This window comes from Nannobrachium achirus, assembly GCF_963921795.1.
Source record: "Nannobrachium achirus genome assembly, chromosome: 6".
Classification (NCBI taxonomy): Eukaryota; Metazoa; Chordata; class Actinopteri; order Myctophiformes; family Myctophidae; genus Nannobrachium; species Nannobrachium achirus.
In genome coordinates this window covers 20879930-20893014 of record NC_137815.1, presented here as the reverse complement: position 1 = coordinate 20893014, position 13085 = coordinate 20879930, and the positions used below count along the sequence as shown (strand labels likewise).

The following is a 13085-nucleotide window of genomic DNA, read 5'->3' as shown; positions in this document are numbered from 1 at the left end:
TGTGGCATTAGTGACGCCTCACCCTCTCCCCCTTCTCCCCTCTGACGCCCACCGAAGGGCCCTCGCTTCGGCCCGGTTGCCCTTCTGGGCCCCTCGGGCCTTCTCTCCCTGGAAAACCGTCACGGCCCTGCAGAACACGCACACACACACACACACACAAAGTGCACACACAATGATGGATACATGCTCTATGTCAATATCGTCGTTGTCGGGTGAAAACCTTGTATGTCCAAAATCGTTCGTTTTGCATTCATCATTTTTAAAATGATTGAAACTAGTGAAAACAGCCGATCTACAAGCACACAACGCCTCGCAGCGCGAGGCGTTGTGTGCTTAGAGATCTGCTGTTTTCACTACTTTTGTGCGACGGCCTTGTCTGATGAAGCAGGGCTTTACTTTGCGAAAGAACATACAAATGTGAAACTTGGAGATACGAGGTTTCCACCCGGCAACGACGATATACTAATCTATATATCGTCACTGTCGGGCAGAAACCTCGTATCTCCAAGTTTCAAATGTGTATGTTTTTTTTTTCATAAAGTGAAGCCCTGCTTCGTCATACAAGACTGCCGAGCAAAACTAGTGAAAAAAGCAGCTCTACAAGCACACAACGCCTCGCCGTGCGAGGCGTTTGCGTGCTTGTAGATCGGCTATATTTAAAATGATTTTTTGGACGTGCAAGGTTTCCACCCGACAACAACGATAAGTGAATTGAAGGGCAAATCTGTCACTGTATTGCTTCCGGAGTGGTTTCGCCAAATTACTCACAGGCTCTCCTTTGCGTCCGTCTGCGCCATCTCTGCCTCTCTCGCCCTAGAGGAATTGGACAAAATACAGAACTGGATAACACGTTTTCGTGTTTTTTTGCACAGTAGGAATACTGACTGCAATAAAAAGAAACTCCCAACGAAACCCCAATTCATCTCCCATCAGATTACTACAGGGATGTAGAAGAGTAATGAGACATGTTTTGCACAGCGTACCTTCTGTCCGTACTCCCCTTTCTCGCCCTGAGGGAAATAAGAGAGATCATATAATATTTAGAGGAGGGAGATGGAAGGAGTGTTAAGAGACGAGATCGAACGAGCTTCAAGGGGATTCATTGCAGTGAGAAAAATGCATATATCAGACTGGAGGCATCGGGAGCCAACGCACTGAACCTTTAATGATGATCAGACGATGATCAGTGTGATGTATATAGTTGTACGTACAGTGGTTGTAAAGTAACTTTTACAAGTACATTTACTCAAGTATACCTTTTTTGGTACTTTTATACTTAAAGACTTCACCACTTTTCAACCTATGTTCATATAACCTCGCCTCACTAAACAGGTTGGTTGATCCGGTCTAGACCGGATGACATGTTACATAATTTTGTATTCAAAACGGACTACACTTTGGCCGGAACTACAGACCGGAATCAGTTTTAATACAGTTTAGCGCATGCGCAAAACTGGGTTAAAACTGATTCCGGTTGGTAGTTCCGGCCAAAGTGTAGTCCGTTTTGAATACAAAATGACGTAGGACGTCATCCGCTCCTGACCGGATCAAAAGCCCGAAATTGGAAGCGATCCCAGACTAATGTTCATATAATTGGTCCTCTCACTAATGTTCACAATTATTTTCTACCCGGTTTGTGTCTCTTTGGAGAGCTGTGAGCAGTTCAAAAACCTGTCTGCCAGTGACATCATCGTTAGGCAGATTTATTTTATTTAAAAAAAGATATATATTATTATTATTATTTCGTTTTTTTATTATCACAATAACATTGCAACTTTTCAGGAATAGAAAGCCTGCAGTTTCTATTAGCTTGGATTCTCAGACACAGGCCAATAGGATTTTTGTATTTTTATCATGAACATTAATGAGGACCAATTATATGAACATAGGTTGAAAAGTTGTCCTTAAAGTATTATACATTTTCAATACTTTTTACTTACTCCACTACTGTACATCTCATATTGTACGTTTTATGCCACGAATATTTGAAAACATTAATTACTTAGATTGTACAGTAGATGTTATTACATTATTACAAAACATACGCTAATCACTTTGGCTATTTGAAAATATCCGATCTACAAGCTCACGTGTTACAGAGTGACTCGTCATGAAAAATCCTATTTTCAAAGGATTTTTTATAAATCGTATACATTTGAAAACTTGTGAAGTGGGACATTCTGCATAATGAGTACTTTTACTTTTAGTATATTATATTATTATATTATATTATTATATTATATTATATTTTGATTGACAATAATTTTGTATCAAGTAAACTTTCTACAATGCATTATTGATACTTTTTCTTTAAGTAAAGAATATGAGTACTGCAAAAGGTTGGCCGGTGGTTCAAGGCACCATATCCACTTGTAGATCTGCTATTTCCACAATTTCAGCACAGATAAATATAATCAGTAACACAACACATTAACATGATATGTGTTAATAACACAACATGTTAATGTGTTACTATATTTATCTGTGCAACCGAGTCAAACTAAATGTAGTGCCTCATCTCCTACATTCCAAGTACTTGTCAGAGTGGGGGGTCCCCAGTCCAAATATGATTATAATTTGGGGGTCGCTGCCTGAAAAGGTTGAGTCACCCTTGGTCTATTGGGCACGGGTTGCCTCGTGACAAATACTGTGTACATACCCGAGGACACTGCACGGTACACCGCTCTGTCCCAGGGGTCAGCTGAAAACACACCACAAACATAGAAATCAGATGCAAGGAAGTTGAAGGAAAATCGATATTTAGAGAAACCCCTTCATTGTAGACATCCCCAAATGTTATTTTATTCAGTTATCTTCAGACATCTGCATGAATCCTCCATGACATTTGCTGCAGTTACCATAGCTAATATGTGTGTTCAACAATATATCGTCACTGTCGGGTGGAAACCTCGTATCTCTAAGTTTTAAATGTGTACGTTCTTTCGCAAAGTAAAGCCCTGCTTCCTCATACAAGGCGGTCGCACAAAAGTAGTGAAAACAGCAGATCTACAAGCACACGAGGCGTGTGTGTACTTGTAGATCGGCTGTTTTCACTAGTTTAAATCATTTTTAAAATGATAAATGCAAAACCAACGGTTTTGGACATACAAGGTTTTCACCCGACAATGACGATATGTTTAATGATGTGTTCAATGTAAATTTAGTTTTTTATTGAATAGCTGTTTGACTGTTCCCAAATCCTTCTTTGTACCTTATTTTCGTTTGTTTAGAAGAAATTGTGATCTCAGTTATAAGCTCTCCGAAGGGATCCATAAAAATGTTAAACAGTCTGCATTTCTAGAGCGCCTTTAAGTGCTTTACAATGGGCATCACGTTCAACCATTCACACACAGATGGCTGAGGCACAACCATATCGTCGTTGTCGGGTGAAAACCTTGTATGTCCAAAACCGTTCGTTTAGCATTTTGCATCATTTTAAAAACGATTTAAAGTAGTGAAAACAGCCGATCTACAAGCACACAACGCCTCGCACCGCGAAGCGTTGTGTGCTTGTAGATCGGCTGTTTTCACTACTTTTGTGCGACGGCCTTGTATGAAGAAGCAGGGCTTTACTTTGCGAAAGAACGTACACATTTGAAACTTGGAGATACGAGGTTTCCGCCCGACAACGACGATATGCAAGGTTCTGCACATACAGTAGGGAGCAGTTACAGGTTCAGTGTACTGTATTGCTCAAAGACACGTTGACACTTTGACACAACAGGAGGAGCCGGGGACATTCTGCTTCCCGAAGTGCCACTCTACCTCCTGAGCCACCTGTTTCACTGACATATGAACCCGGTGCTAAAGATTTACGTTGAACAGTAAAAAGCAATGACACACAGTGAAAAAGAATATGAGCATTTTTAAAGCTATTTCCCAGTACTTTCAATCTATATAATTTAGTGGTTCTCAACCAGTGGTCCGGGGACCACCAGTGGTCCTTGAGGGGGTTCCAGGTGGTCCCCAGCTAAATGAGGCATAGTAGTTAACCAAATGGACCCTTATATATCTTTAACCCTTGAGAGTGTAAAATGGGTTTCATTATTGTTTAACATCTGCATTAGCCTACTTCATTTACAAGTCTACACAATTAGAGAATGTAGAAGAATTGTTATTTTGGTCAACGTGTGCCTGTCATTTCTCCTTTGGTACCACATCAATACAGCATGGAATTGTGGACAAAATCCTATCCAACCACAACAAAATATACAAAGTTCTGGGTCTGAGAGGCTAAATCTCATCAAATGGTGGTCCATGGCTCAAATGCCGAATAAATAATGATCCTTGATATGAAAAGGGTTGAAAACCACTGATATAAATCAGTGGTTCTCAAGGTGGATTTTAGGGACTCTCCTTCATGGGGGTCTAAATTGACCCTTACAAGTCTGTAACTTTGACAGTGTACAAATGGAACCAAATGGACCCGTTACTGTCAAAGTTAAGGGAAGACCTTGACAAACTTGAGAACCTCTGATATAAATGATATGATATCAACATTTCCATGTTTTAGACGTGACACAAACTTTCACTTCCTTCGTGCAAACATGTTCTATTTTGACCCTATACCTCTGGAATCCTAGCGATGCCACAGAGTAGGTCTGCCAGGTCCGAATGCAGCGTGCCCAGCTGTGCTGCATCAGGAATATACAGGAGGTTCTGGGTGCTGCCATCTGTCACCGACTGGCGCAGTGCCTCGCGATCCGCCCGACCCACACCCACTGCCAACACGGTCACTGCACCTGCAGGGCACATGGAGAAAAAGAAGAGACGTTGTTTTGTGAGAGAGAAAAAACGTGACAGAGCACGAATGTTTTCATCAGATGTTTTAGGAACAAAACGCAACACGCAGGGAACTCACTCAGTATAGACTAGCAAACTAAAAGACTAAAGCTTATTTGCACTTGGGTTTATTAGGGCAGGGTTCCCACACATTTCTATCAATTAATTTCCAAAACTTTTCCAAAACTTTTCCAGAATATTGAACCCAATTTCCAGGACTATATAACAATAATTCAGCTCAACAACGAGTCGCTTACTATGCGCAATGCCCAAAGACAGGCAGGGTATGCCAGTGGTTCTCAACCTTTTCAGACCGTGACCCCCGAAATAATCATATTTGAAGTGGGGACCCCGGCACCCTGACGAGCACTAAGAGTTGAAGAATTTTGTATAACACAGTTTTATTGTGAAAATAGCCGATCTACATGCTCACAACGCCTCGCAACGCGTGGCGTTGTGAGCATGTAGATCTGCTATTTTCACAATTTCTGCCTCTAATATTTGACAATTTGGCCAATGTTTAAAATGTTGTCATTTCAGAGGTATTAACACAATCAATAACCAAAGACAATGCATAGCTATTTATTCCAGGACCTTCCAGGACCCTTGATCAATTCCAAAACTTTTCCAGTACTGGAAAAATATTTTTCTAATTTCAAAATATTTCCAGGAATTTCATGACCGTGGGAACCCTGTTAGGGGCAAGTGCCCAAATGAGTGGGGTTTGCCACGTAATACAGAATAATAAATACAATATGTAAGACAATTAGCCTGGACCGCCGGCCTAGCGGTCTGGGCACCTAGGCTCCATTGCAACCTGACAGCATGTTGAGGGTTCGAGTCCCAATTCTGACTTTGCTGTGTGTAACTCCCTGTCACTCTCTCCCCATTTCTGTCTACTATCAATTAAGGCCAAAATCTTAAAAGAATATATCAATCTTCTGTGATAAAAACTTTGTTGAAAGGAACTACCCTGATAGAGCAACCTCAACCAGTAGGAATCTGCTCCGCTAATCTTATCTGCAACTAACATTTGACCTGAGGATCCATCCAAAGATGAGGAAAACCCTTTCATTCAACTGTTCTTTCTATAGTGCTTTTCTTTTTACAATACAAGTTATAATAATGATAACAGTGGCGTCAGTTCAGCAAAAGCTAGGGTATGGCAAAGATGGGAGCCCTACATGCTCAGCATGTAGATTGGCTATTTTCACAATGTCTGAAATTCCTTGGGCTGGATATGGCAGCCTGGAATGGTTTTTCAAGTGCAGCTAAACTTAGCATGTTAGTAAACGTGCCACAATAATGCATTGCACCTGTGCAGCTGACCTGTGGAACCTGGAAATATACCATTTTGTCAAGATGGGGAGAATACAAGTGTGGAAAATATAATTATAATACCTTGTTAAAGTGAGCATGTTGTTAATTTTTGCATTTGTAGTTATTTTACTGTAATTTAACAACATAATAACCAGTACAGATAGACAAAGAGACATTCGTGGATTTATATTTAAAAGTAACTCTTATTTTCCCCCCTGGACCGAGGATATGGCAGCTGCATACCCTTGCCATACCTAATTGACGCTCCTGAATGATAATACAAAACACAACTAGAAGCAGTGCTCTTCCGAGCACAGGTCTCCACCAGGCCGTGCGTCCTGGTGGTGCTACTGTATAATAGGCCAATGTAAAAAGGTAAAAAACAGCCCGATTCTATAAACTTTGGAAGCCAATCTTAGCCAATGAAGATGGAATATGGAAAATCAGATGGATCGTACTTGATCACATGACTATAGAGATATTGTGTACCGATTTGCATGATTTTTGGATAAAATCTCAAGGAATAATACGAAAAATTGTGTTTTACATAAGTCGGCCTCCTGGTGGCGCTATAAAAGGCTGATGTGAAAAATGCAGGTAAAGGGTTTTTCCTTGGCCTCTAGGGAATGCGCTTACAAAGTTTGAAACTGATCGATGGAGTTATAGGTAAAACCACAAATCGGCCTGTTATAGCGCCACCATGAGGCTGATTTCAAAAATTTGAAGTGGCATTTCTTCTTCGACCTAGTGGGAACGTGTGTGCGCGATTTCATGATAATTGCACTTTGCGTTTGGGATTTGAGGCATTTTGTTCCAAACGGCTCAATCCTACAAACTTTGGAAGCCAATCTTAGCCAATCAGGATGGAATATGAAAAATCAGACAGATCCGTGTCGATCACATGACTGTCGAGATACTGCCTACCGATTTGTAGGATTTTTGGAACAAATCTGTAAGAGTAGTGCACAGAAATGTGTCTTGCGAACATCGGCCACTAGGTGGCGCTAGAAAAAGCCCATTTGAAAAATTTAGGGCAGAGGTTCTAGATTGGCATCCAGGGAATGTGTGTGCTCACTTTGGCAGCGACCGGGCCAACGGCGACTGAGATTAGCTGCACACAAACTGCGAGGACACACGGACGGACACACGGACGGACGGACGGACGGACGGACGGACGGACGGACGGACGGACGCACGGACGGACGGACGGAGGGGAAAACATACTCTCCCCTCAGCCTTCGGCTGGTGGAGACAATAAATCAGAAATAGCAAGATTCCTCTGGTGACGTCATGAGGCAGCCTCAGCCTACCTGTGGCTTTGACAGCACTTGCCGGGACAGTGATGTTGTCAGAGGACCTGCTGTCAGAGACGATGACCACAGCACCAGGAACCCTGGGTCTCCGGCCAGAGGTGCTGGTCAGCAGGAACTGGCGGGTGAATGTCAGCGCCTCGCCTGCAGGGGGAGCCAAAGCGTTACAAAGAGAACTAATAACCCATTAACCCATTAACACCTGGAACCACTTTAACCATTATTTTATGCTTTTAAGAACTATTAAAAAATAGCAGATATACAAGCTCACAGGCTCCGACCTTGTAGATCAGCTATTTTTGACAAATCTTTTTTTTTTTTGTGTGTGTGTGTGTGTGCAAATCTTTGAATATATTTTTCAAAAGCAATTTTTTTTTACTCAAATATTTGCTTCTGGGGGGGTCCCTGATACATTATATTTCGAGATAGGGGTCATCGGCCAAATACATATAATTCTAGGGGTCCTTGACATGAAAAAGTTTGAGAACCACGGACATAGAAAAATGCGTACAAAAGACAAAAAATATTCTTAGACTTGCACACATTTCACGATTTTTCAAAAATAGCAGATTTACAAGCTCGCAGCGTGGCACTCGGTGCCGCGCTGTGAACTTGTATATCTGCTATTTTTTTTATAGTTAAAGCATAAAATAATGGTTAAAGTAATAATGCGTGATAATCAGAACAGAAAATAAACATGGTCATTATGTTGAAGTGCGTGGAACAGCACGGACACTGACCTATGTTGTTCCCCGGGCTGTCATCAAAGGGTGTGGAGAGGATCTCTTGGAGCAGGGTTTGGGAGTTGCTGTGGCGATTAAGCAGGAACCAAACCTTGGGCCTGGAGCTGTAGACCACGACTCCCACCTGAAGACAACGGGAGGCACAAAGGACATCATTATGTCAATGAATGAATCCTTTTTATTTCGCTCTTAAGCCACGTACAGAGTTAAAAACATTAAACAAAAACAATACTTTGACTAAAAAGTTGTAGGCTGAAGCCGTAGCCTTATAATGCCTACACTTTTTATTCTTATAATCACAGAAACAATGACAAAACATCGATACAAAAGACAAAAACACAGAAATGTGGACGTTTCACCTCCTAGAAATAATATTTGACGGTTTATAATGAAGTTTTATATTTATTTACTATATTATATTAAAACAATTCTTGAATTTATCAGTTAAACTGCACATTTTTAGGTCGTTGTCACAACTGTTCCACATTTCTCTTGCCATAACCGATGTAAATCTCCCTTTAATGTTTGATCTAGCTATCACAATCTAGCCAAAATAGAATAGAATATAATAGAACATGGGTCTTCAACAGGGGGTCCGGGACCCCTAGGGGGGCCTCAAAGTTACTACAGGGGGTCCTCCAAATCTTTGTGTGATAGAAACTTTTTTTTTCTTCTATTTTATATTAACCACTTGAACCCTAGTGTCCATATTCTGAGAACTTTAGCCAAAAATAGCAGATCTACAAGCTCACAACGCCTTGGCTATTTTTGGCAAAGAGGTTTGGTGTAGAGAGGAAAAAGAGCATACTAAGTACAGAGTGAAAGGTAAAGTTTATTAAGTATTGACGGTTCAAGTGGTTAAATATCTGAGAACACAAATTGACATTAATCCAAAATACACCGATGATTGTGCTGTCAAACGATGAAACTATATGGAATCTATGATAAGCTTGTGGGGGTCCCTGCTTCATCTCTCTTTCAAATAAAGGGTCCTTGGCCTGAAAATGTTGAAGACCCCTGTAATAGTATGTTCATGCTTGTTCCCGAACGGCACCTGTGAGTCGCGGGGTCCGATGGTGGTGAGCGACCCGGCCGCGCTGGTTAGAAGGGCCAGCAGAGGTTCTCTCAGGCTTGCCCGGTCCTGGGAGGCCGGAACCAGGAACACAACGTCCAGACGACCACCGACACACACTGCACAGAGAGATACATGCGTACAGTGGTTATTAGGAGCAGAGGTTGTTATAGCAGTGGTGTTAAGTAGCATTTACTCAAGTTATGTACTTAAATACAATTTGGAGGTACCTTTAGTTTTCCATTTTTCAATACTTGCAACTTCAGTTACTAGTTACTTTGTAGATGTTGGTTATTATTACAAAACATACATTACCCACTTCAGCCATTTGAAAATAGCCAATCTACAAGCTCACGATGCAACACATTGTGAGCTTGAAGATCTTTTTCTCTTTTACACATTTTGAAAACCTCTGAAATGGGACATTCTGCATAACGAGTACTTTCTTCCTTTTAGTACTTTCAGTACATTTTGATACCAATACCTTTCTACTTTACTCAAGTACATGATGAATTCCGGTCTTTTTCTACAGTACATTGCAGTATTGATACTTTTAGTAAAGAACTGTGAATATTGAATACCTTTTCCACCAACGGTTATAATAAGGAAAGAACACATGCAGATTAGGGGTGGGCGATATGGTGATAATTATCGTGGAGACGATACAATGTCTCCACGATATGCCTTTTCAGAGGTATCGTATATATCGTGATACAATTGAGGGAGCCTTGTAAAAAATCCTGTTTAATCATTAATACGAGATTCATTGCAGAATTCAATTTAAACCTGCATTTTGGTCTAAATCAGTAGTTCTCAAACTTTAAAATGTCAAGGTCTCCACTTAACTCTGACAGTGTACAAATGAAACCAAATGGACCCGTACGGGTCCATTTGGTTTCATTTGTATACTGTCAGAGTTACATACTTGTAAAGTTCAATTTAGACCTCCCAAAAGGAACCCAGAGAGTCTAGTTTTTGTCAAGTAACTTGAAAAATAACCATAAAAACCAATGTGAAAAATAATCGTGATAAAATCGTGTATCGTGATACAGATTGGGGAAATAACGTGATATTGTGTTTTTCCATATCGCCCACCCCTAATGCAGAGACATGTGGCAGTGCATTACCAGTGCGTTCCTCCACGGAGGCCTCAGCTCCCAGTCCGCTGTCAAACGTAGGCTGTATGGTGAAGCGGTAACGAAGACCCAGGCGCAGCCCGGTCACTCGGTAGGAGCTGGCCGACACAGGGAGCGTGACGGACAGGCCTTGCCCTGTGTCTGAACAATACAGAGACTTACAGTAAAGCAATGTTATTATACTCAATAAATTACATTAACACACGGTTCTCTCTGCACTCTGTGAGATTATTACATTATGATTACATTGTTTATTCACTAGAGCAGGGGTCTTCATCAGGGTGTCCGGGAGTTACTAGTGGGGGTCCTCCAAATCTTTGTGTGATAGAAACCTTTTTTTTTTTTTTATATATATTAACCACTTTAACCCAAGTATCCATATTCTGAGAACTTTAGCCAAAAATAGCAGATCTACAAGCTCACAACGCCTCACAGCGCGCGGCGTTGTGAGCTTGTAGATCGGCTATTTTCAGCAAAGAGGTTTGTTGTAGAGGGGAAAAAGAGTCGACTAAGTACAGAATGAAAGGTCAAGTGTATTAAGTATTGACGGTTCAAGTGGTTAAATATCTGAAAACACAAATTGACATGAATCCAAAATACACTGATGATCGTGCGGTCAAACAATGAAACTACATGGAATCTATGAAAAGGTTTTGGGGGACCCTGCTTCATCTCTCTCAACTAAGGTGTCCTTGGCCTGAAAACGTTGAAGACCCCTGGTATAGGCTGTACGTTTCGCCCCCCAGTGACTAAGACGGCTGCTAAGCTAACCGTGACTGAGCCAGGTTTCACGTGGCGTTCATGGTGTTCTTTTATTTGAAAGCGTCATCTTGTCTTCTGTGAACATAGGACTTCGGTTTACCAAAAACCTCATCTAGCCAAAGTACAAATTGTACAAAAACACAGTCCTTTTGGGACATTGCACTGTGCAATGTTCCAGATGGACTGCGGCATATCAACAAGGATCAGACCTTCTGCGACCATGGAGCCCATTTTCATACAGGGAGTGACTTGAAACGGTTTTAAAGTTTTCCTTTGTTCTTTCTTGACGGCAATCTTTCTGTTCAATCTTGGTCCAATTCTCCTCTTGCGACCATGTCCAGAGATGTTTGCTGATGGCTAGAGTCCCATAACTACAGCCTTAACCCACGTCTTAAGAATACTGCCAACGGTGGTCACAGGACCATCAAGCTCTTTGGAGAGATTCTGTCGAGTCTTGTACCTTTACATTGACCATGCTTCACTATTACATTGATTCTAATCTCCTCAGACCACTCTGCGCTTTTCTTTCTGCTTTCTGTTCTCATTGTGATTCAAACAGTGGCACAAAGCAGCAGAGTGAGTAATTTTCTCCTTTTATGGCTGCATGGATTAGATTGAAACCACATGTGATGATACTAATTAAAGCAGTCTGCTTAATGTATCTCTCCAGTGCAATTATTTCCCCCTTAATTACCTTCAGGACATGATTTAGATCACTTAATCTTAGATCAGCTAACACAGGAAGTCTGCTCATCCCGTATTGCAAACACCCTGGCCAAGCAACTCTCCCTCCTGACTCCCACGCTGTGGAATGACCATGTGTCCACCTCAGTAAGGACTAGTGCTGTAGTGCAGACTCACTCAGTCTGAAGACTCACCTCTTCAGACTCCACCTCACCCCATAGCACTATAGTACTTCCTTGCATCCCTTCTTGTAGCCTATGCAGATATACAGTATGTGGGTTATTTGTACACATAATGATGTGTTATTTATCAAAACATACAGTATGCCTACTGTTGACTTATTTAGATAGCAGGTTATTATCTAGACAATAGACTTAATTATTTATGTTAGTTTTGATGTTTACTTGGTGTCCTAGTTTCTTTGATGCACTAAATTGTTGTTCGTCATTCTACTTACATGACCATTTACCCTGTTGTTTGTTGATTATGGTATTTCCTCTGATCTTGCATCTTGCATTCTAATTGGGATCGTAAAACTTCTAAAGGGTAACAATAATTTTGATAAGGCATTTTTAGAATGTCTTTGTAGAATGAGCAAGATTTTTTTGATTTGTTCGCTCCAAACCAAAGACAGACAAGTATGGATAAGCCTGGACCTCTGGTGTAGCGGCCCAGCCACAAAGTGGCCTAAACTGCGTGTTGCGGGTTCGAGTCCCGATCCCAACAAACTTTGCTGCGTGTCACTCCCCAATTTTCTGTTAGACTGCTATGCTATCGATAAAGCCATAAAAGCCCCTCCCCCCAAAAAAGACACGTATGGATAATAATAGATTAAACATCTTATGTATGCGTAGATGTAATCCATGTATCTCGAGAACCGTTTGTCCCACCGGCTTCAGAATCGGCCCGCGCGTTCCCCGCCGTGGCGCGGAGTGCCGTGCCCGGCCTCGAGCAGACACGACACACGGTTTTCTCGAACCGGCGCGAATCGTTCGGAATCACCCTATGCGGAGCTGATTGTTGACATCAGGCTGTTTCGGAGGAAACCGGCGCAAGCGCTGACTCATTGTGACATCACTTAATAAAAGACTCTGACATCACGTACGCCACATGAGTCAACAAAAAATTCCATGGTTACGTATTGAATGTCATCAGTATGACGTGTTCTGATGTCACAGATCTAGCTGCTGACATCTGCGTACTCTGCTTAAAGTGATAGTTCACCTATTTTTGACATGAAGCTGTGTGAAATACTGGCCATTAAAATAGTGGTTAC

At 41.5% G+C, this 13085-nt stretch overlaps 1 protein-coding gene across 1 annotated transcript in view; it reads right to left on the bottom strand.

Moving 5' to 3' along the window:
* The window catches only part of col7a1 (collagen, type VII, alpha 1), a gene marked incomplete at both ends in the record, with an annotated part of 225733 nt that overhangs the window by 154165 nt on the left and 58483 nt on the right, over window positions 1-13085 (bottom strand). Inside the window, 9 exons of the mRNA XM_080728016.1 lie at window positions 23-127; window positions 769-813; window positions 984-1010; window positions 2660-2701; window positions 4570-4742; window positions 7413-7556; window positions 8153-8279; window positions 9210-9346; window positions 10355-10504. Of these exons, the coding sequence (XP_080584142.1) occupies window positions 23-127; window positions 769-813; window positions 984-1010; window positions 2660-2701; window positions 4570-4742; window positions 7413-7556; window positions 8153-8279; window positions 9210-9346; window positions 10355-10504 (950 nt within the window). The remainder of the gene's footprint in view (window positions 1-22; window positions 128-768; window positions 814-983; window positions 1011-2659; window positions 2702-4569; window positions 4743-7412; window positions 7557-8152; window positions 8280-9209; window positions 9347-10354; window positions 10505-13085) is intronic.